Genomic DNA, 23,932 nt, shown 5'->3' on the forward strand with positions numbered 1-23,932 from the left:
CTGGGAAGGACACTGCAGTCCTGGAAGAGGCAGTCAAAACAATAGCCATCACTGCAGTGTTTTAGGGCATTTACTGAGATTGACAGCCACGACCATCCCTTGAGGTAGAGGGTAGATTTGGTGACCCCTTGAAACCCCTTCCAGTATTTTTTTATTTCAGGATAGCTGTGGTGGGATGATTCAAGGATGTACTGGGGGAAGGGCGCCAACAGTAGGCTCATGGCAACAGCTCTAGAGGCTTCAAGGGGAGGAGATGAAGCAGGGCTTCATCTCATGTCATTCATATTGATCAGCACTAGTTGAATGGTGATTCCTGCCCAAGAGAAGGTGAACAACTTGTTAAACCACTGCTTTATCAGTGCCACCAGCAGCTTCAATTCCCTGACATGGGACATTCAGCACAGAGTACAGATTCCCATTGACAGCTCTGCTTGATTTTTCTGATGATTCATTTGTGCCGGTATTGATTCTGCCTACCTTCAAACACATCTGATTTGTTTCTTCTTCTTTGCAGAGGAAGAGAGACACCTTCAAGCAAACAAACGGGATTTTAACCTGCAGTTTGAATATGCTGTAAGTAACCAGCATATGTTGCTCTGTGCAGATGCAGTGACAGATGCTGCTGCATCTGTTTCGTGTCTTCTCACTACAAGGCGCTCTCCCTTCGTGTTCATTTCGATGTTTCAAGGACACGACATGAGTGAGTTCTGGCTGTGACTCCACAAGCAATGGGTTTAAGCCTACACTTAGGGAAGAGGATTAATTCCCTGGGCTTACCAGAAAGACTTGGGCAAAGATTTTTGCTGTGCCCTGTGGTGAGATGGAGGGGTAGATGTGCCAGGGAGCACGTCAGAAAGATGGTTCATTTCTGAGTCACTCACGGGCAGCTCTGTCTTTGGAGTCAGCCCTGAGAATGGGCAGTCAAAGGAGGCCTAATGCTGGAGGAGCACAATGCAGTGGCTTTCTACACTTCCAGAAAATTGTTTGTCAGCCAAGTGTTTGCAGGATCAGGCTCCAAGGTCTTTCAATAACGGAACATGGGGGGAGATTTCTGTTGGAAATGTGGCTTCATTTAAAGTAAAACATGAAAGGAAATGTGTCAGTTCCTCAGCTCTCACAGCAAAATCCTCTCTGTCAGGAAGGTTTTGAGTCTGGCCTTCGTGGCTTCCTGCCAGCTTTTATTTCCAGCTCCTTAGCAGCCTTGTTGGGTTACCGTTGTGCCATGAAATCTGTGCCTCCAAGACGTACCATGGCATGGGCTGGCGGTCACCGAGGTCTGCCAGGCTCTGATTTACTGAGCTGGATTTCCAGAGGGGGCCATTTGCTGTCCCTTTGTGCAGAGGAGGGCTGGCCCAGACGGTAGACCTGTACTGCCTGGCTGCAGGGTCACCTCCTTGGTTGGGCAATCAACACATTTGCAGCTGCCAACTGATACTGAAATGAATTTTGTGAATTTTTGTCCTCTGCATATCTGAATTCCAGAGGTGAAATTCATCCTTCAGCTTTACTCAGGAGCTCCTTTGAATCGTGTTTTGTTTTAGGAACATTGCGGATGTTTGCTTGGTAATTTCGTAACTGGAAACACTCGACATTTCAGAATAGTGTGATTTCTTGTGAGATAGAAATTTTGACTTGCCACAGGTTTGACTTAAAATCTCTAATGTAGCTGATCTGTTGCAACATGAACTGGATGCTCTTCAGTAATCACCTCTCATCCATGAACTACACAGGTTAGAGAGTTCCTAGGCACAGAGCTGCTGCATGTATCCCGAATATGAAATATGTTGTGCTTAGTATATGTAAAGGACTATGCAGCACAAATGCTTTATCAAGCCTGGTGATTTAGGACTGGGAAAGTGCATTTGATTTGCATAGAACCTGCTGTTCCAGTGCTGGGGTGGGCATTGCCTCTATGTGTGGATTTTGGATCTTTCATGGGATGATTGGAATGTGGACTATGGGCAGCAGTGGGGCAGGGAAGCAAGAGGGAGATGTACAATGAGGTCAGGGCAGAGAGAGCAAGCAACTCTTCTGGTGCTGAGTCAATTTTTGTGAAAAGCCATTCATAAAGCTAACTGCATGCCACTGCTTCCCAGCTGATTGCTTACATGCCCAAGGGTTTGCAAATAACCAAAATCAAGGTGAGGACTGTGAGAGCTCTGGATAGTTTCCATAAGAGTCTATTAATTAGGTGTGAAAGCACAGGCAGCCAAAAAGCCAGCTCAATATAATCTGTTAAACCTTGGCTGCGAGTTTCAGTAATCATACCCCTCATTTTAGTCAGCTATGGCTCATGATTTCTTGAGTCTGGTGTAGAATGAGGCTTAAAAATTTTAGAAAACTGTCCAGAAAGAGCCAAATCCTGAGTAGGTAGGTGGGTGGGTCATGAAGTACAAAAATGCTTTATGATGATGCAAGCACTGCCAATACTGTACAGGGCTGAACATCATGTCCTGGGCTGCTTATTTCCAATAAGTCTTGACAAAAGTTCCACTTACTAAAATCACATTGCCATGGTGCATGACAGTTACTAACCATGCTCATAAATTCATTTAGGTCCTGTGGTTACATCTGGAAATGGCCAAAAGAGAGAAGCTCCCATTGCTTTGGCATATGCATTGTACTCTAGCAGTGCTGTAGTCCATCAGAAGGGTCAAATCCGGGCCCCTTCCAGATTCAGATTTCTGTGATTGCTGTGGGGTCACACTGCTGAGCACTAGGTTCTGGTTCAGCAGGAAGGACCAAGACCATCCGGACTCCAGACCCTGCCCTGGGGTGCTCAGGTCCAGCAGATGTTAGGTTCAATTGGCTCTCAGCATGCTGGCATTTCGTGGATGGAGCAATTTCCGTCTCCTGCAGCTGAGGTCCTCCCTCCTCAAGATGTGTTCGCACTTGTATATGTTTAATCTGACATATACAAACCACAGAAGTGTTTGTGCTCTCCTTGTTTCGTGGTGGTGCTCAGCTTTTCGGGCCAGGAGAATCTGCACAAGTGGGCAGGATGATCAGAGGGGCCAGGAGGAGAAGAGCAGTCCTCCAGCTCTCAGTCCCACAGTGAGGACAGTTAGCCCTTGTCCTTGTGCCCAGGAGTCTTGTCTTCTCTCAAGACAGAAGGGAGGATGTGCTGAGTTATTGCACTTGAATATAAGGGATATTGGATAGAAACTAGAAGGAAACAGAAATACAACAAACCTTAGAAAGTGTTTTATACAGTGAAAGCCACAGGGATGGGGTTTATTTTACTTGGTAACTTAAAGCCATGTAAGCCATAAAACCTATAGAACAGGTTCTTGTAACAAAGCTAGGTGAGGCAGTAAATGTTTCTTCAGGGTGAGGCAGCTGCTGAGAAAGGTCAGTGCGGAGAAGAAAGGGAAATGCAAACAGAGGTGTAGTGTATTGCTGTGCCAGGCTGTATGTCACAGCTGGCACACAGGTTTGGGCCTTTCACTAAAAAGACAGTTTCTTTTGTGTAGGCATGGATCAAAGGTACAGAGCTGCTTTGTCTCCTCGGTGAGAACAGGGAAGTGGGCATGTGCAGCTGGAGGTGGTGTGCTGGCCCCGAGTCGGTTGTTGTTATCTTCCCTGCACGGTGCAAAGTCTATGGGTTATCTGTGAAGGAAGAAATGGGGAGAAAAAAAAAAATAGGAAAAAAAAATCAACTGTGTATGGAGGGTGACATCAGCTCTGGAGGCTGGGTCTCCTGATGTGAAGCAAGACTCCTGAATACTCTCAAACCAGCTCTGCAGGAATGCGATGCACTGCGGAAAGCAGCACTTGCCAATTCATGCAAGGGCACGTCCAGATCACACATGGACCTGCAGGAGGATCCAGAGGGCAGCTTTGCTCCCTCAGTTCATCAAAAAACAACGCGAGGGGTTGGATGGTGCAGGAAGCTGATGGTTAAAGAAGAGGATAGGAGCTACACATGGCAGAGATCCCATTAACACAGAGGCAGAGAGACAGTTTCAGAGGAGGACATGAAGGCCTGTCCATGCAGAGTGCTGTGAAGTGTTTTCTACTGTGGGATGGAAGACTGGTGTGGTCTCATTGATCTGTGTGAATGGAGGCAGTGCTAGCTGAGAGAGGGGCGAGGGAAGTGTTTCTTACCTGGTGATGCCCCTTACGTGCCTTCTGATGAGTTTTGCTGTGGTTAAGGGCAGCAGCTTCTAGCAGTGACTCTGGTAGTACTTGGGTAGGTCAGGATTTATTTGGACTTGGTGTGAAGACTGAAGATGAAACTTGAGCTCTCAGACTGATGCAGCCCCATTCTTGGCTTTATCCTGCACAGCAAGAACACAGTAGCTTAAAAAAATAAACCAAACTTTAGAACAAAGTGCTGTGCAGTTAACTGGAAGGGCTGAGTGTGAAGGTACGAACTGCCCACCAGTTCACAAAATTAGTTTGGAATGAGTCAGAATCGAAGCGTGAACAAGTGACATGGAAAGGCACTTAGTGCGGCACAGAAATGGACTCAATATGGGTCTGCAAAATTGAAAAGTCAAGTCTTAATCCTGTATTTATTCACACCTCAGGCAGACAGATCCTTCCGGGCTTCTGTAGGAGATTTGCCTGCATAATGACCAAAATGAAGTGAAAAGCAGGGTGCCAGGTGTGTTCCAGTGAGATTTAAATGGATTTATCACGATTCCTGTCTGAGGTGATTCAGCCTGGCTGCACTGTCCCCAGCACTACCACCGTGGGGAACGCATCAGCACAGACCCACCGCAGTGGGCCAGCCCTGCACCTCTCTGTCCATGGAAATTCTGGAGAGCAAAATCTCTTCTGAAGGGTTTTAATATTTGCTTTGATTCCAACTCCCTTTTATTTCTTCGCTTTCACATTGGAATTCAGCACAGCTGCACTGGGACGTCATGAAGGGCTGCGAAAACAACTTTGAAATTGGATTGCAGACAATAGGAGAGGAAATGCAGGGCCCATGAGTCAATGACAAGTTTCATCTTGGTTCAGGATCTAGGGTCAAACCAGCATCCTTTCTGCAGGGCCAGCAGCGAGGGGGCTGCTTGCGCTCTTTTTGTTTCCCCTGGTCACCTAATGAATTCTCCAGTGAAATAGAGGGGATGTATATAACTTCCTATGGCCAATACACATTACCCTGGGCTGGAGGGGCAGCTGGGTTATTTCTTTGAAATTTCATGGGAGAGGAAGGAGCTGGGGCAGTGGGCTCAGACTGCTCCACCCTCTGTGCTTGCATGCTTCAGTCTGAGAAGGATGCCCAGAGGGTTATCCGCAGGGACCTTGCTGGTATGTGGTCAGGAAGGCAGCAATGTCTGCCTCTGATCCCATCTTGAACCTGCAAATGTTTCCCACCTTTGTCATGCCTGAGGTTGAAGGGAGTGTGTTCTGATAATGTGCAAAGTGGTCTCAGCAGCTCCTGAAGGAGTGCCTGCAGCAGTGACCTGCTCTTTCTGCATTTAGGAAAGCATTGGCTGGATCCATCCAAACAACCTCTGAATCACTGTCCCAGAGCAGCCCCACGAGAGGGGATGAGCTGGGAGCTGGAGTGACCCCAGTGCATTCAGTGTCCTCCCTGACCGGGGCACAGACCTGCAGTGCCTGGTCAGCGGATGGGGCAGGCTGGTTGCAGGGTCCGTACTGCAGTCCCAGTCAAGGTTAAGTAATGATCCATTTTAGGTCCATTTTAGGAAGCCCAGTCGGGAGTAGTGGGAGACGATCCAGAGACAGGGCTGACAACAAGACCACACCATAAGTCCAAGGTTCATTTGGGAGGCAGGGCTCAATAGGTTTGGCAAGCCACGCCACCTCTTTCTGCCCCCATGCATACTCACCACAGTGCGACTGACTAACAGCTCTGTATCAGGGTGGCTGCAGGCAGAAGGAAGGAAAACTCAGCCCAGTGAGTGCATTTTCCTAGAGATCTTCCTGGAATACTGAATGTGTGATTGGATACTGGAACTCTATTATTAGTTGCAAGAGGCAAAGGCGGGTCAAGGGTTTGCACATATAAGAAATTTCCAAAGCTGTTAAAAAAAAAAAAAATTAAAAAAAAAAAAAGAGAGAGTAGAAGCGGTGTGGGATGGATATGAATCTTTCAATTTCTGGTGTTAGGCCAATCCTTTTCTTCCAAGAGTCAGGATGAGATCTTTTCAGGCACCAGGTAACCCCATTGCCTTCCAGTGGGCCTTTCTCAGTCATGTTGAGCTGGGGCTGCTGCCCACTTTGGGGGATGAGGCAGTGAGCTTCCTAGGCTTAAAACAGGTCTCATATGGCTATCCCGTACTGCCTATGAAAACAAAGCCTCAGTATCACCACGTGCCCTGTTCCACGGGTTTATTAAACAAGTCCTTGAGCACATTCACAGTACTATGTCATGTTTCTGCATATGGCAGCTGTGTGCTTCCAAACTGCCCTACTGCAGGTGGACAGCATGCCGCTGAATCGCCCTCCTGCCATCTCCTTGCAAGGCTTTATCTGAGCACCTGGGAAGGCCGTTTGTGTTTCTCAGCTGCTTTGTCGGTCTGTATACCCCGTGCTACACGGGTGCCAGTGAATTACCAGGTGTTGTGGCACACCTTCCTGATGAACAGCCAAGTTTTCTCTAAGATTTGCTTTGGGCCATGTTGTCCAGCTGCTAGAAACTCATATAGGACTGAGTTAGGGGGACAAACTCAGATGGATTATGCCTTGCCATACCCTGCTTTTTCTGGGCATCCCCCTTTAGCCGCTGCAATACGACCACAAATCCGCAGTGTCTCTTATTTCAAGGAGATGACTTTCTGTTTGCTCTGCGAACACAGGTAGGAGCCATCTGCCAAGCGCTTGCCCGCAGCCTGACGTCAGAGGCAGGCATCTGAAAACACCCCCGAAGTAACAGCTCATCCGCCAGATCTGGACTAGTGTAACCGTGGTGCTATGAGCACTATTCTTAGGGACAGCATTGCGGTGGAGTCGCACCTCCAGGAGGTGCAAAAGTAGCCCCTGAAAAGAGCAGATGAGATTAATCCCTCGCCCACAGGTCAGTACTGCTCTTCACGTCCTGAGAGCCTGGGGCTGGGTAACCAGGGTCATGCTGGTCCTTGGGGACACAGGTCCATGGCTGTCGGAGGTAAACCACAAAGTCTAGAGCAGAACGAGGGACTTTGTGCTGGGCCCATGGAGCTGCTTGTCCTGGATGTTTGATTTTTGTGATTCTGCCGGGGAATGAGGAGTTCCTGAAAGGCCTCTTCATACTTAAATGTCACTTCAAAGGTTTTTCCTCTTCATCGCTTGTTCCACATAGGAGTCTCCCTCACTGAGAGGTAAGGAGGATGATGTGCTACAGGCATTTCTCTTAAAATGATGGCTGTGGATGGACTGTTTAACACAGTGTGGTGCCCCTGGTACATGTAGCTCCCATCCCAGAGTCAGGAACAGCTGTGAGTGAGTGGCATTAGGCATTATGGAACAGGGTAGGATGTGGAGCAGAGCCCAGATGAGGTTTCCCTATAACAGAGACCCCAAGATGTCAAAGCACACAGCCCTGGAGTTCTGCATGAAAACGTGAACGACCTCTCACACGGAGCTTCAGCTCTATCCTTGGATGGGAATGCAGAGCTTTCAGCTGGAAAGGCTGATGCTTCTCCTAGTTTGTTTCTACCATCTCATACTTAAATCCCCTTAGCCCCTGAAGGCCATGAACAACTTAGTTGTTGAACTAGAAATCTTTGTAATGATTATGGGGAATTCTTCTAGTGTTGGGTTTTATTTATAGATTTTGGAATAGTGGGCAGCTCCACTGTGATATTACCTGTCCTCATCCTGAGGTTCACAGTGTCCCAAAGTCCCCAAAACTGCACATGACAAACATTATCACTATCTTCAACTGATGTGGAGAAAACACTGGATGTTCAGATCTGTGTAGTTAAGCATGTGGAAGCTGTTATGTTTGGGGATTTTAACATGCCTAATGGCAATAGGAAACAAATTGAATGTCTCTGGTTCATTTGGTGGTTTTCTTGACGTAATTAATGGACAGAAATAGAAGGCAGGAATTGAAATAAACCACTCCCGTTCTTTTCCTACCCAGCTCTGTGATTTTTGCAGGCAAAATCCTTTAAACTTTGTGTTTACAGATTAGTTTTTCCCATGTATATGACCCTCTGAAATCTGGTGACGCATGAAGGTCAAGTTCCCTGTCCGCACTTTTTCCTGTAGCGACTGTCTTCTCTTTTTTTAAGTAAGTGGCAGTGATTATTGTTATTATTATTATTTTTTGGTAGGGTTGTTGAACATCTTTAGATCCAGATTTTGTTAAATATAATCTGCCAGACTCTGTTGGGCACAGACTTGTCAACAGAGGCATTTAATTTTCTGAATTTTGTGTTTGCAGGGAATGCTGCTATTCTGCTGCTTCTGTTTTAGCAGTGTCCATAGAGCCTGCATGCAGTACATATCCCGTGCTGAGGAATTCTGAAATTAACCAAATTTAATAAGGTGACATGGTATTTAGATCACAGGTGGAGTTAGCCACACCCAGCAATGGCTACATGGTGCCAGGAGACAGGCAATATTTTTTCATATGATGATCACTGATAATCATCTCTTCTTGCCTCCGACTGGAGGATTTGGCTAGCTCTTCCATGAAGGGCGTTTCCACCTCTGCTCTTTTAGAGGATTATTCATTGGCTTGTATTAAAGGATAAAACATGAAGTTGGTGCCAAAGAGTGTTGCTGTACTTTGTGTCTGGATGTAGCCAGAAATCTAATAACTGCATAGAATTGAATTGCTTCCCCCTTACACACTTGATGGTGATGATGATAAATAACTGGTTTAACAGTGGAAACATGCTGATATGAGTCAGTTTAGAAGTAGAGGTCCTAGATTAATGTATGTATTAATGTCACCATTATAGCTGCCAGTATGGTTGCCGTTTGCTCTTCAATGGAACCAGCAAATCTACTCCTGGATGAACATGCACTGTACTATATAAGCCTCCTTGGGTGCTGTCATGCTAGGTTTTCTTGGAGGGGGTTAATAGGCTTTTTTTCTAGAGAGCTTTTCTGAGATAAATTTTAGATATGCTAGCAACAGATGGCATACATGCTTCCAGGACTAACCCTGGATGAGTGAGTAATAAACTTCATTTAAAAGGAAAACACAGCACACCTCAATACCAAGGGGAGGAAAGTGCCTGCCATTTCCCTACAGTGCTGGGAAAAACAGTTGTCAAAATTCCTGTCAAGCTGAGGAACAAACCTGTGGGTCACATCTGCTTGCCCAGATGTGTGTAGTTCTTTCTGCCCTTGGTGTTGAGACCGTGGGCTCATGCCGTGCCTCTTTCTATGCTCAGTGTGTCCCTTCATACTTTGTTGTGCCCTCGGGAGCTTGTATTTGATACTCCAACAGAGTGTTAGGCTTGAAAAGAGTAAACCTCTGGATTGATGCTGGGCACACAGCCCAGGATCTCACATTGCTACCACAGCCCTGAGCACCGCTACTGTGCAGGACTGTGGAAATAGCACTTGCTGCTACCATGCTGCTGAGAGGCGTGAAGAGGTGTTGCTCTGGCAGCTGGTGTATTGGGCAGCTCCAAAGAGCACTACAAAGCACGGGCAGACCTGTGCTAAAACCTCTAGGAATTTGGGACAGCCCTAGCTGGTGAGCTTAGTACAATGGATTGAGCCATGGTGGCAAGAAAGAGACCAGAGAGCTCTGATTTTTAGGGAAGAAAATAACCCATGCTGTAATCCTGAGCTCATATCTTTCTCTGTTTTGAAGCAGACAGACGGGGGACCAGCCATTGCTTGTGGCTGGAGGGGCTGTCTGTAATTAGAAAAAGAAACTGGAAATAGGGAACAAAGCTGCAGCTTGCTTAGTGAAATGGTGATTTCCTGCATTAGTGGCTGTTTGCACAACACCACGTTCAAGTGATCCCTATGGAATAGAAACCAGTGACCTCGCCAGGCTGCTGAATCAGCTACAGGCCATAATGCCAGGCTCTCCCCCTGACAGACCTATAGCTCCAGAAACTGCTGCTGTGAAGTCTCAGGACAAGTTATATATAAGTGGCCTTGCATGTGTTTTCTAACTCTGTTTTGTAGATTCTACCAACAAAATGTCTGGCTTGTGCTCCAGTTATGTGTTTGTTGTTGTTTTTTTTTTCAATTCTGTTTGTGCATCTTGCAAGTGGAAAGAATAATAAAAGGACAACATGTCTCTGAGTGACTACACCTACCTGCATCCACCTGCGACTGCACTGGCATAAGCTGAGCATCATGTTTTCATCAATTCCGTGAGGAATTCTCTGTTTACCCAGACTCGGCATGACTGTATGGGGAAAAGGAAATGATTTTTGAGCTGCTGCTGAAAACAATGCTATTGCTAAATATAAGCAAGTAAAAACACAGTTGAAATGGGTTGTGCTGTAATTTCGTTTCCTGTTTTACCAATCCTATTTATTTGCCTTTTTTTTTTTTTTTTTTTTCCCCCTACAGAACAATTCAATTAAAACATCGAAATACAACTTCTTCACTTTCCTGCCTCTCAACCTGTTTGAACAGTTCCAGCGAATAGCCAACGCTTACTTTCTTTTCTTGCTGATTCTGCAGGTATGGACTCACCGTGCTGTGCTCTTTCTAACAGATTGCGTTGTCTGTTATCAAAGCCTGGCTATGTGTTGATAGTTGTAATAAAGTGCAAGCTATTTCCCTGTTATGAATTATCATCTTAGCAAAACCTTAAAATAGATAGAAAGTAGAGGAGAAAAAAAGCAATTTCCTTTCTAACTTTTGGATGAGGGTTTGAAATAAATGAAGAAAAATATTAATTGCACTTTTCAGCAAATAGTATAAATTTTTCATGCCCTACCGTCTTACTCCTTTGTGTCTAAACCTGAGTGCTCCTGCCGGTCCTTGGATTTACATTGCTTATTCCTTTGTTATTATAAAAGGTTTAAAGGCAAAGTTTTATACTGCATTGGCTGCCTCAAAGGAAACAGCATGAAGAAGAACAAATTTGTAACCTGTACAGTTTCCCCGGGAAGGAAGGAGTTAACATCAGGAAGGCTGAGGGTTGTAGCTCTTTTGCATAAAGCTGAATATTGCTGCTCCCTGCCCAGCAGGGTGAGGATGGAGCCTAACACGGATCATACCAGACAGTGGCAGCACCACCGAACCCTGTGGCTCCTAGTGGCATCAATCTGCACTTTGCTCATAGCTGATGATGATGCTGTTACCGTATCTGAAAGCTGGACACACCAGAGAAATTGGTATCAGGATTTCTGCCCCTTTGCCCTTTGCTAGAATATGGAAAAATGCTGTGTGGTCTGTCATTGCTGAGTCATACTGGAATACACATTATCCAAAATAAATAAACTAATAAATACACAAACAACTGGTACAATTTTGATTGTGTCAGTAATTGTATTTCAAATCCGATCATTTCAATGCACAGGATTATTCAAAATTGCCTTTTTCAAATGATCTTTTACAGTCATCAACTCAAGACCACCTAGGCATAATTTCACTCAGCCTGTACCAAATTATATATAATCTTCTGTGCTTATTTACAGGGAGTGAATTTGGGAAATTTCAGCCCACATATATTTTCCAAGAAACCAGCTTATAGTAGAAGTGCCTTTTCAGCTAAGCTAACAGCAATGTTCCTGTGTTGTTGCACTGCACTCTAGCTGTTTGTCTATCAAATTTACAGTATTTCAAGCTATTTGCCTTAAATTATTCAGCTGTGTTTTTTGCTGAGCCACCTAGGAGTGACTGTTTATAAAAGCATAGTGCTTTTTCTGCTGCCTTCATCCAATTATGCTAAAGAGGGCAACAATTAGTCTTTTACTTCTCCCCATGCCCCTGTTTAATTTTTTTTTGCCTCTTCTGCTGGCTCACTCCATCCCTGTAGCACTGAAAGGAGAGGCTGTGACTGGTAGGCTGTGGGGACTCTGCCTCCCTGTGCCATGGGCACAGCCCCGAAGAACATGCATCTTCCCACTTAGATGAGAAGGAAATAGTTATGTGGCTCTGCAGCCTCCACAGCTGTTTGGGGCTCTGCTGGTCCCTAAACATCATTCCTTCTGGCTGGATTTGGTGATAAATGTAGGATCTGGGTAGTGACAATGCAGTGGAAGGAGCAATCCCAAAGAGTGCCTCTCCATAAGCAACTGGTTTGGTGGCATAAATGTTAGTTTAACCATGCCCACGGAGTTAACACTGCCCAAATCCACTCTGATGGATGCAGTGAGAGGGATGTCGTTCAGTGGTAGACTTGGCAGTGCTAGGTTAATGGTTGGACTCAATGATCTTAGAGGTCTTTTCCAACCTAAATGATCCTATGATTCTTTTGAAGCATTTGAAGCACTGAAAGCTCTGCACAGCAGGCCTTGATCGGATAACTCTAGGTCCCACACACCAGGCTTGCCCATGTCAGTGCCTCCAGAAAAATCCACTAGGGACTTTGTGATCCCAAAGTTACAAATAAAGAGCAACCCATTGCATTTCCTGATAGCACCTGTTTACATCCTAAATTACAGCTTGGTTTGTGAGCAAAGCATGGGTTCCCTAGCTCTCCCATATTTGTGTGGTCACATGTAAGTGACAGAGATGTACTTCTGTTTTTATTCTATATTCAGATATTGTAGAAAAATGTTGTCTGCAGCTTCTACAGAAAACAGTGTTTTATTTCCAGCTGCTGAAAAGGCAAAATAAAATAAAATAAAATAAAATAAAATAAAATAAAATAAAATAAATAATCTGAGATCTCTTCTTCCTACAGCTGATTCCTCAAATTTCCTCACTGGCCTGGTTTACAACAGTGGTGCCCCTCGTGCTGGTGCTGGCCGTATCAGGAGTCAAGGATGCCATCGATGATTTTGTAAGATCCATTTTGCTGTTGTGTACTTTGGAGTTTGCTCATCATTCTCCAGCACAATGACTGAAGCAAACCATTTAAAATAAATATAGCCAGCGGTGGGCAGTTGGAGAACCGATCTCTGGCCAAGATGAGGTCTGAGATTAGATCCCCAGATTTATATCTCATTATCTGAAAGGGAGATAGGATTTCCTAATTGCTGAGCAGCTCAGCAGCTCCATCAACTTTATCTGGAACTGCTCAGCATGTTGGAAAATGTGATAACCAATGGGTATGCCTGGACACATGCACAGAAGTCTGATTTTAGGCTTCCACTTCAGACAACTCATTCTCTGACATATAGCCACAGTGTAGGAGGGTCTCTTAGGAAAGTAAGCATACAACCTGTGTGTAATTTTACATTCTTGCCCAACTTTGCCCCAAATCTGCTCCCTTCAGAGCTAACAGACAAAGCTCCATCAACTTCATGGAGTGAGACTAGGCCAGAGCTGAGTTCAACATCTGATTTTCTTCCTTCAGTAAAATAAGTTTGGTGCTCAATGAAGACTCAGTGCAGCTTTGCATGTGGACAGGTCAGAGATGGAGAGGTGCTTCCCTGGGGAGCATCTCTGTTCATCTGGAACACCTCTGGTCACTTCCCATAGCAGAGCAGAGGGGTGGGTTTCTCTGGATGCCTAGTTTATGGAACTGTGATGGGCAGGACCAATGGCACTTGAATCAGGACTGTGCTGAGAGGCACATAAAGCCCTGCCCTCCCTTTTCCCTCAGAGAGCAAGCCCTGTGTTGCCTGCTGCTCTCTGCAGTCCTGTCTTACTAGCTGAACATGAGCTCAGCTATGACTCAGTTGTGAGTCTAATCTGCCATACCCATTCAGCCAGCTGGGTGAAAACCTAAAATGTTAATAAACTGCCTACAGCTATTGTATGCTTGGTTTCCTGGAAATGCCATTTAACGTGATGATCAAATTTTCAGAATCGACACAAAAGCGACAAACACGTCAACAACCGCCCAGTCCAGGTCCTGATCAATGGCATGTAAGTCCTTTTTCTTTTGCTGTAATTTTGGCTGAACATGTACCACTGGGAAGAGCATTTAGTTTTTTCCCCTTCGTGATTCCCAAAGATCACTAAACAATTTAAAATGGAATTGTCTTTCCACCTGTTAAGTCACAGTGCGGTTCTGCATTATGTGGCTGCTTAAATAACCCAATACATGGTAACACGATCAGTGTAGACATTATAGCTGTGATCCTGCACAGACAAAAAGTAATCTATTCCTTTTCCTGGATGTATATACATGTATGTTTAAATAAGTGCTACCTTGGGAGTATTATATTATTTTACTCCTTACCCTGCAAATGACCATCAAGGCTATCTTCCTGTCTGTGTTCATAGCCTTTATTTCAGCGTTAAGCAAAACTAGACATTAGCAACAAGTGATTTTAAATCAAGAAGTACAGCTAGCTTCCTCATTCGTGTTGTAATACTTTGAGTGTGTTTACTTATGTGCATAATGCCTCAGACTTAAAAGTACTCAAAATATTTCAAATGTATTTTGGATATTGTACTGCTTAGCACTGTTCTTTTTCTTCAGAAGTGATAGCAGGGGCTTTGGCTGTTGTAGCAGGCAGATGTGCTGTTTGCTTGCAGCTCCATGGAGTCCAGCAGCCTTAGGACACAGCTGTAGACAGCTGTGAAGTTTCTGGTGACTTTTTTTTGTTTCTGTACTATAGATAGTAGTATATTGTGTAAACTCCAACAGATGATTGAACAGTTAAAAATATAACTGGAAACTGAAGAATAGGAACATAGTTTTTGTGCTTTCTGCTAAGTAAACCAGTTTCTTAGTTTACTGTCTATTAGTTACTGTGTCTAGTAAACAAATTAAAATAGAAACATGCTAATTAAAGAAAAAAAAAGGAAAACACAGGTCCTTCCCCAGCTCGGACTGATATTGAGGGCTTAGGTGAATTCCAGCTTGAATACCCAGTCCTGTTTTGATATGTCATGACAGTTGTACCCTCTAGGATTTTCATGCACAGCTATCAAGACTTATGCTGGTACTTGCAGTTTAGCTGGGTGCCTGTACATCTTCATGCTGTGAAGGCCATTGCAGATGGGGAGAGTTTCTTTCTGAGACACTGTGGCTCTTTGGGAGAAGGAAGGAAGAACCTGGACAGGACAGTGCTTTTTGTGTTGTCCCTTAGCCTAGCAGAGACCAGGCCATGCAGTGGCAGACCCTGCTCTTTTTTACTGTCAGCCAAGGCTTGAAGAGACGTACAGCCTGGAGCTGAGCAGGCTACGTTCGTAAGTGGTGTTTGCTGTATGTGCCTACTCACTGGGAGTTCTCTTGCAGGTTGAAGGATGAAAAATGGATGAATGTCCAAGTTGGGGATATAATAAAACTAGAAAACAACAACTTTGTGACAGTAAGTACAGTTTCTCTCCGTCCTGTTCCCAGTTAGTCTCCACAATTGCTCTTATTGCCTATCACTCACAAGCAGACTAGTCAGCAGGGATGACAACTGCCCAGAATGCTGCAGTGCTCAGAAACCACAGGCAGCATAGCAGTGCCACTGCCCATAACTCATGCCCAGTCTGTTTGCTTGTGTTCAGGCCGATCTGCTGTTACTGTCGAGCAGCGAGCCGCACAGCCTGACCTACATCGAGACAGCCGAACTGGACGGGTAAGCAAGCCTTCCTGCTCCTGGGGGTCAGTCACTGCTGCCAGAACAAGGCCAAAATCTTGTGGGGTGGCCCTGGATGCTGCAAGGGCCTAGTCGGTCCAAACATTGCTCACTCCAAGGCACAACTGGCCACAAAAGTCAGAGGGTTACAGCTTATTTGTATTAGTTAGCATAAATTGGAGCTGGCCTCATTGTTATGACCCAATTTGCATTACTACATTGCCCAGAGTTAGCGTCAGCTGTGGACTTTAGTGTTGCTTTGGTGACCAAGACCAGAGAGATTGAGGTGACCTGGTCTCCTTGGACCCTACATGCAGTCCTCTGGATTTTCTCCTGCTGCTTCCTCCTGAAAATGAGCCCATAGTTCTGGTACATGCAAGGACAAATGAAATACTTCTTTGATATTGCATTTCAACTCACCGCCCCAGCTAGCAAGTCCCAGGACTTCAGTGCACTTCAGGACTGGAATAGTATGGGAGAAGATCCAAAGCTTTTCTACATGCTCAAGTACCTGGGGATTCTGTGGTATGAGTGGCAGGATAGACAGCAAGCTGCTCAGGGAGATGGGATGCTTGGTCCTACACTTTGTGGTGACAGTGGCAGAGTGACCTTGCTCTCTTTGGTCCCATGTCCAGAATTCCTCTGGACTGCATGTCTTTGCAGCTGAAAAAGACAACTACATCCCTTTGGCCAGGTAAAAAAGCCCGATAACGGCATGGTCCGTCAGATGTCTAGGGAAGAATATAGTCCTCAAGAACAGAAGGAAGACTTTCATGGAGTGCTGGACTCAGTCCTTTATGCCTTATGTAATTTATTACAGTGAAACAAACCTCAAGGTGAAGCAGGCACTGACAGTCACTGCTGAGCTTGGAGAAGACCTTCAGAAACTGACAGAGTTCAATGGTGAGTCTACACAGAAAATTCACCTATATCAATTTCTCCCCCCTATTAGTGCCCCCAAAAGACGGCATTTTAAGATATTTATGGATATTTATCAGCAGTGCAGATGTGGTTAACAGTCAAGGCGTCCTTTCTTCACACTGTCTTGTATCTCAAATATGTAGCAGCACATATATAGGAAAAAGGAGCCAGACCTGCTGCAAACAGAATACCCCATGCTCACACATCATCCCTCTGCAGAGAGAGGATGGGGGAACAGACCGAGGGGTGTCTATCAAGCTTCACAGAGCCCTGTTGGTTTTGATAGGAGGGCAGGATTGTGGGAAGAGTCAGTATGGAAAGGGGTGGAGTGAGCACTGCTGTCCTTGGAATTTCTCAAGGACTGCAGGATCTCAGGAAGTACTTTTAAGTAAAGAGGAAAATGATAATAATAATAATTAAAAAAAAAAAAAAAACAGTCTTTGAAATAGTGATTCTGGGAAAAATGGTGGTGATGTGGCAGAGAGTTGGTGTAGCTTATGCAGTCTCTGGTAGTGCCACCCAAAGCCATAGGCTTTTCTTTCACTTTCTGTGTTGAGGTTTTATGAAATAATGTGTGTGGTCTCAGCTCAGCGATGGCTCAGTACATTGGGACTTCTCCAAAGTGAAGGCTGTGGTTCTGAGTGCTTTAGGTCTTGAGAAATACGCTTTTGTGGGTGCAGCTGGATGTTCTAAGTTAATAGTCAAGGTTGCATGTCTTAACTGTCTTCCTGAGGAGGCTGCAGTGCGTATCAGTTTGTAAGCAAAATCCTAATCTTAAAACATTTTTCAAGCATTTTCTGTATAATGCTTATCTAAAGATACTGCATTCTTGATACTGCATAATTAAAAAACAATGTTTCAAAATCATTTGGAAATTAAATTTCCTCTATCAAATATTTATTTGTCCTTTATATCTCTATTTTGGTTATACTGCAAATAAAAGTGGCCTCTTTGCAATGCTAAAATGAATAAAATGTTTCCCAGGATGATTTATATTTGGAAGAACACTGGGAAGAGTGCCTGGAATCAGACCTAACCTTGCATTTCCCTAGCTTATCTCTGTGAAAGTATTTAAATATTTATGTAATTCTTTATCTAATTATTTCTTAAGAGAGGAAGCGAGGGAAGGGTTGAGCAGCTAATAGAGGCACTCAGTGGAATGCTTACAGTGAGTTAACGATGTTTGTTGATGTTGCGATAGTTCAGATAAGGAAGATGCTTCCAAAATGATGAACTTGATTTGATATGAGGAACTGGGAGACAAGAAAGGAAACAATATTTTTCTCTTACCTACTACTTATCACATGTAGACTTCACAGTATTTAACTCTTTCAGGTGAAACTCATTCAATTCAGTTTAACTTAATGGAAGAAGGAACCAGGAGGCACAGCTTCTTTCAGAGTCATTGGGGCAGGTGCACTGGGTGAATCTCTCAAGCTTCTCACTTTTTTGTGGTCAGACTAATTTGAGTGGATACATTTTGATGTCAAAATCTCAGACCCATCCACTTACTGGAAAACAGATTCAGATGAGGTACACATCAGGTACACATGAGGTACTCGATCTCAATGGTAGCATGAGAGGCACAGTCTTCCTAGTGACAGATCATGCCCTGGTTTTGGTTCACCAGTCTCATTATGCTGTGTTTCAGCTTACACTGCAAAGCCTCTCTTTTCATTATGCTTTTTGAGTGTTGCGAGGGCTGTCATGAGATAGGTGTGGTTACTGTAGACTTTTACAAATTAAGGAGGACAGGTCTGATTGTTCTTGGATCAACTAGATGATAAAACAGATCAGCATCATCAGCTCTGACGTCACATGTATCATTGAATTTCTTAATTGCTTAATCTTTCAAATTTGATGATTTATCTGCACTACAGTAGAGCTTCTTTTCTATGAAAAGAATATTCATTCCTGAATTTAAATTTTTCAGTGGTGGAGATTACCACAATACTTAAAGCTGTACTTTTTTTCTACACTTCCCTGGATTTTGCTTCCAACCTCTTGAGCTGTGTGTTTGCATCTGAGAACAGCTGGGAGAGCTGTATTCTCTGCAAATGTTGGTCCTTACGTAGATATTTGCAGCCTGTGATCAAAATAACGTCAACGTTCCTACTGATTAACTGAACAGACTGAAATCTTGGAATCTCAGTAAGGTGTGTTTGTATTTTCCAGTTCTTTCCAATACATCCACAGGACTCTGCTTTGAATCTTCAGAAGTTGGGTGCAAATGTTGACTGAAATAATTTTTATACTGACGTATCTTTATTTACAGTTTTATGTGAACGTGTTTTGTTATAAGAAATAAATAAGTGTGAAAAATGGAAACTGGTTCTCCAATCACTTATAGTGCCAGCTACATGGACAAAGACAGTAGCATCTTTTTGCAAGTGCCAGTGGGACTTTAAGGTATAAAATAGATGAAGTTAAAAACAGTGAACAAAGACACTTCAATTAATTACTCTCTTGCAGCCTTCAGGCAATGATTTTCTCACTTGGGTTCCTGCAGTTTTAAAGAAAATGGAATAGGAATTATATGAGGTCAGCACTGCTACCTAAAATTATCCAGTGACATCCTACCATGATGAACTTGCTGTAAAAGGATTAAAAGTATGTTGCTTGTTCAGTATTTCTTCTTATGCACATAAAAGGAGTGGAAACTTTGTTTTGGACTCTACCAGTAAAAAATGGCCATTTTCAAAAATCTAAGATAAATCCAAATTTGTTGTGGCCCATTGGATTATGAAAAGATATGGGGTAGGAGCAATATCTCAAAACATCAGTAAATGTAGGATAAAGGATGGACATGACAGGGTCAGCTGGGAACTGCAGCTACAATCTACTGTTACTGTCTAATATTCCCTGTGTGGGGATCCCATGAGAATGCAGTATTGATCAGCATATTTCTAGGTTACAAAGATTTTTACCAGCTTTTTTTTTTTTTTTTTTTTTCCTTAAACAGGTGAAGTTAAATGCGAGGCACCAAATAACAAGCTGGATAAGTTCACAGGAACACTTACTCTTCGAGGAGAGAAGTATGCCCTGGACAATGAGAAGATGTTGCTGAGGGGCTGTACTATTAGGAACACAGAGTGGTGCTTTGGTCTCGTTATTTATGCTGGTGGGTAGAAAAACTGACATGTGAATTGCAAAGCACAAAAGCTTTAGCACAGGAGCACATCACACTAGTAAGGACAAATGAATCAAATATTTTCCTCTTTGGAAAATATGTTTCTAACTGCTAAAACCAAAATAATAATAATAATAATAATAATTCAAAACAATACATGCAATCCCTTAGTTTAAATCTAGGCTAGGAATTTTGCATACCATAGGGGATTTTATTTTAACCTGAAATTTTTAACATTGGTCTATAAGAGAAAACTCAGTTGCAAATGATATAACATCCCATTAAATCTTACTTAAATGTTTTTGTTAGCAGAGGTAGGCTCTTATTTCAGAAAAACATGCAGCAAAGTATATGAGAAAAGTCTTGGTCACTCAATATGAAAGCACTTAAGAATTAAATCTAAATTAAATCTGCCATTAGTGACCCATGTTGGGTCAATACGAGTCTCTCTCCCCAGACTTGTTCAAAATTTCCCACTCTTAAGTATATCCAAATAAAAATTCCACAGCATTTCTACATGACTTCAATCCATATTGGAATATCACAGTCATCAACGATATTGTTGTAGACTATTAGTATATTGCTTTTTACAAGCATAGACCTTCTATTGTTTCTATAGTGCTGTAGACATATGAGACAATGTATAATATGTCACTAATAACAGAGCAGTATCAGGTATTCTGTGAAAAGTAATTCAACCTGAAAGGGAGGATTGACTGCTGAAAGAAGAGAATGGATCAAAATCCAGAATTAATGGCTTTATGTGACTCTCTCCATATAATCTAAGGGAAGAGACTTAACCTTTTTCTGCCTCAATTTACCACTAGCTCTGTAAACTGTATGGGTTCTGATGGGTATCTATGCTGTAGAGCACAGTGAGGCCTCAGAGGGAAAAGACTTTAGAACTGCTAAGCTTTATTTCTAAAATTAATGAACTTTTTTCATCTCCAGGGCCAGACACTAAACTAATGCAGAACAGTGGAAAAACAACTTTTAAGAGGACAAGCATTGATCGGCTCATGAACGTCCTTGTGTTGATGGTAAGTCCGATTAGTTTAGCTTAGTTTCTTCAGATGTGTTCATCATTTCCAGATGCTCCACCTCTTTGTCCACACAAATGAGGGAGTATCAGAAGTGACTCGTGATAAAAAGAAAAATTCTGTAGAAATGTATTAGCAGACTGAGTCCTGCAGTGCCTCTGTGAACCCATCTTGCAAAGCAAGGCCATTATATTGACAATGTTAAGAACCTTTCTTATGAGCTTTTCATTTGCTGTGCTCTCGCTTGCTTTACTTTTTTTTTTTTTTTTTTTTTGTGAGAATCACTTTGAAGCCCACAAATGCCTTTTTCCCTAGTAATTTTGTCATTTTATATTTATATAAACATTAGCAGTTTTCTCTCTTCTTCCTGGTTTCTTGGCATCTTTGATATCTGTATAGGACTTGGTAATTGAGCTTGTTAATTTACATGATGCCAGCTTTTGTCTTATCACATTAGGGTAAAAAAGTTAGACATGGTCCTGCTAATACCCAGAAACTGGTGTTTTTAGCAGCTGGCAAATTTAAGAACACTAATCTTACATCACAGGCACTCTCCACAGATGATAAAACAGATCTAAGCTGAGGTTTATGCTAGCTAGTGGTTGTAACAAATGGCAAACGCTTCCAGGCAGAGGGAGCGATTCTTTTGCAGACTCCCTCAGATTTTACCTCTCGAGTTCAAAGCTGCTCAGGGAAGGGACTGTTCTGGTTGTTACTGCTGTTCTTCAGAGACATGCATTCTGATGATGTTTTACTCAATGCTGTTTGAAGAAAAGCTATTTATTTTCAAGGATTTATTTTACTTCAGAGGCAATCATGTTGTGCTATTTCATGCATGCTGCACTGCCTTCAATTTGTGACATTGAGAAGGTCTGGCTGCTCCTGTGGTCACACATCAGTGCCATCTGTTTCCCTTTCTTCCCTCCTGCCCTTGCTCTCCATCCCACCCTGGCAGCCAGGCTGGGGGCCAGATCCATCCCATGTTACTAGAGCAAGCTGTGGGGAAGACAGAGCTCAAGGTGTCCAACAGCATCCTGCCTACCACAGCCCAGGGCAAAGCCTGTGCAGGGCTGTTCTGAGCTCTCTCTGCCCTCTGTGAGTGTATGCCTCACAGCACAAGTATCTCCAGGCCCATCCTGGACAATTCATCCCAGACCTTGTCCTCTTGTTTCTCTCTCAGACTCCCAAAAGCTCTTTAGCTGGGTCCCAGGGTGGGAGACATGGTTGAGTAGAGCAGGTTGTGCCTAGGAGACTGAAATTGCACGAGAGGAACAGTGGTTAGACTGACTGTCAGTGCTGTGAAGCAGCGTCCTGCACATCTGCATGTACATATTTGCTGTAAAGCAATGCCACAGCACAGAGAGCCGCTCCAGGGTCGTCTTCAGGCCCTCTGGAGTCCTTGCTCAGTGTGCAGTGAGGACACTCCCTTGACTTTAGTAACACCAGTCTCTGCCAAGTGAAATTCTTGCCTATCCTCATCAGCTTGTTTTCTTCCCTTGAACTTAAAGGGACAGCAAAAACACGTAAGGTTTGGACATCTAACATTCAGAATTTTGCAGGTTTCTGAAAAACTTCATGTTTTTAAACATGCTCTGCTACATCTGGAACAGAGATGTCAAGGATCCAAAGAGCAAAGAAATGGAACAGAGAAAAACTGTACAGCGAAATCAGAATTTAGCACTCAGTGAAGGTTTGCCAAAAGTTCTTTCACAAGTCAAGGGTCCCGCCCAGAGCTTTCAGTCTGTTTGGCCCTCTTCATCAATGCGAGCAAGATGGATTTACTTCTTGGATCCATTAAAAAAAAAAAAAAAAAAAAAAGAATTAAAAAAGAGAGCAAGTTGCAGTGGATTGCATCAGCCTCTGCCTGGGTTCTGCGGCTCTGTTGGAGCTAAGCATGAGTTTTTCTACTTTATGCATTTTTAAGGCACCTAACATTTTGGTGTCTAAGTACAGCTCTGCCCTAACTCAAGAAACAGGCTCCTGGCACACCAAAGGGGATGTGGCACCAGGTCTTTCCAACAGTTTGGGTGGTCAAAGGTTGCGAAGCACAGTCATAAAAAGAGGCACTATATTGCTCTCTTGAGTTTGGAAATACAACCAGTTACAGCTTGCTATAAATAGCTTATTTTAGCTTAATGAAACTTGTTCCACGTTAACACTGGCAATGCTATTTTGTGTTTAATTGTCCATAAAACTTCAGGGACAAATCGGTTTTTTGGCAGGGCATGCCAATGGAGACCTGTTTCAGCATTGATCCTGGTCTGTCCCTACAGGGGTTAATTGGGAATAAACCTTTCCAGATGGAAACCATCACTGTTTGTTCATGTTTGGGAGCATTTCTGTCTGTAAGGCTCTTTGGCAGCACAGGGCAGAAAACAGCAGGAGAGGAACACAGCATTTCTTGGGGAAAGACGTGAATATTCTTCGGCCAGGGCCACTACTGCCAAAGCCAGGAATGGTTTTTCCTCCAAAACTTTTTTTTTTTTTTTTTTTTTTTTTTTTTTTTGCAGGTTTGGGGAGGCACATTTTCAGAGAAATATAGCTGTCAGCTTCATCACTAAATGCCTTATTGCATAAAATCCCAGAGCAGAACTCAAGGTGCCAGCAAAGAATCTGAGACTGTTTTAATTCTTTGTCTGAAAAGAAATGTCTATCCGAAGTCAGCTCCTCCTTCCAGAAATCTGACTGAGTCCTGCAAAGGATCCATCTCTGCACAGGCAGGTCCCTGAGAGGGAGGCTGCTGATGGTGGGAAGTGTCCCCCATCTGTGATCAGGTTTATTCACATCCTTCTCTTGCAGAGCTGTGGCAATGATTGCAACACCCTACACGCAGTTGTTTCTCTGTAGAGAAATTAATCTCTGGGGCCACTGTTAACGGCTCGGTCTTTCACATTTTTCTGAAAGCAAACAGCATGTTAGTAGTCTTTGTGCAAGCATGAGGACTGCATGCAAATTGAGCTGTTAGGGACAAGAGCATTATCATGGAAAGTGGACATAAAGCAAAATAAAGTCATAAAGCAAATGCAGTAGTAGACACGAGCTGCAGTATTACAGGAGAGTTCAGTTGTCTTGCCCCACATGTTTGTCTGTTGCTAAATCATACACTGAATTTCCTATATAGATTCATGATGACAAACTGACAAATTTTAACCTGTGGGGCAATGAGGAATCATTCAGGGTACAGCGATAGGATAAAAGAGACAAGTGCCTTTTTTAATTCATTTCCTTTATAACAGACAAGGTCTGCAGAGAGAAGTCATATCTTTTTCTTGACCAACTGAAATACCTCTAAAAATGGATGGGCTCATCTCTTTTCTCCA

The 23,932-nt window shown here is 43.5% G+C and overlaps 1 protein-coding gene across 1 annotated transcript in view; it reads left to right on the plus strand.

Moving 5' to 3' along the window:
* The window catches only part of LOC116501125 (phospholipid-transporting ATPase ID-like), a 68,851-nt gene that overhangs the window by 16,145 nt on the left and 28,774 nt on the right, over positions 1-23,932 (plus strand). The window contains exons 3-11 of the mRNA XM_032206541.1: positions 515-573; positions 10,453-10,566; positions 12,740-12,838; positions 13,808-13,869; positions 15,191-15,263; positions 15,451-15,521; positions 16,342-16,424; positions 19,405-19,563; positions 20,524-20,612. Of these exons, the coding sequence (XP_032062432.1) occupies positions 515-573; positions 10,453-10,566; positions 12,740-12,838; positions 13,808-13,869; positions 15,191-15,263; positions 15,451-15,521; positions 16,342-16,424; positions 19,405-19,563; positions 20,524-20,612 (809 nt within the window). The remainder of the gene's footprint in view (positions 1-514; positions 574-10,452; positions 10,567-12,739; positions 12,839-13,807; positions 13,870-15,190; positions 15,264-15,450; positions 15,522-16,341; positions 16,425-19,404; positions 19,564-20,523; positions 20,613-23,932) is intronic.

This window comes from Aythya fuligula, chromosome Z (assembly GCF_009819795.1).
Source record: "Aythya fuligula isolate bAytFul2 chromosome Z, bAytFul2.pri, whole genome shotgun sequence".
NCBI lineage: Eukaryota > Metazoa > Chordata > Aves > Anseriformes > Anatidae > Aythya > Aythya fuligula.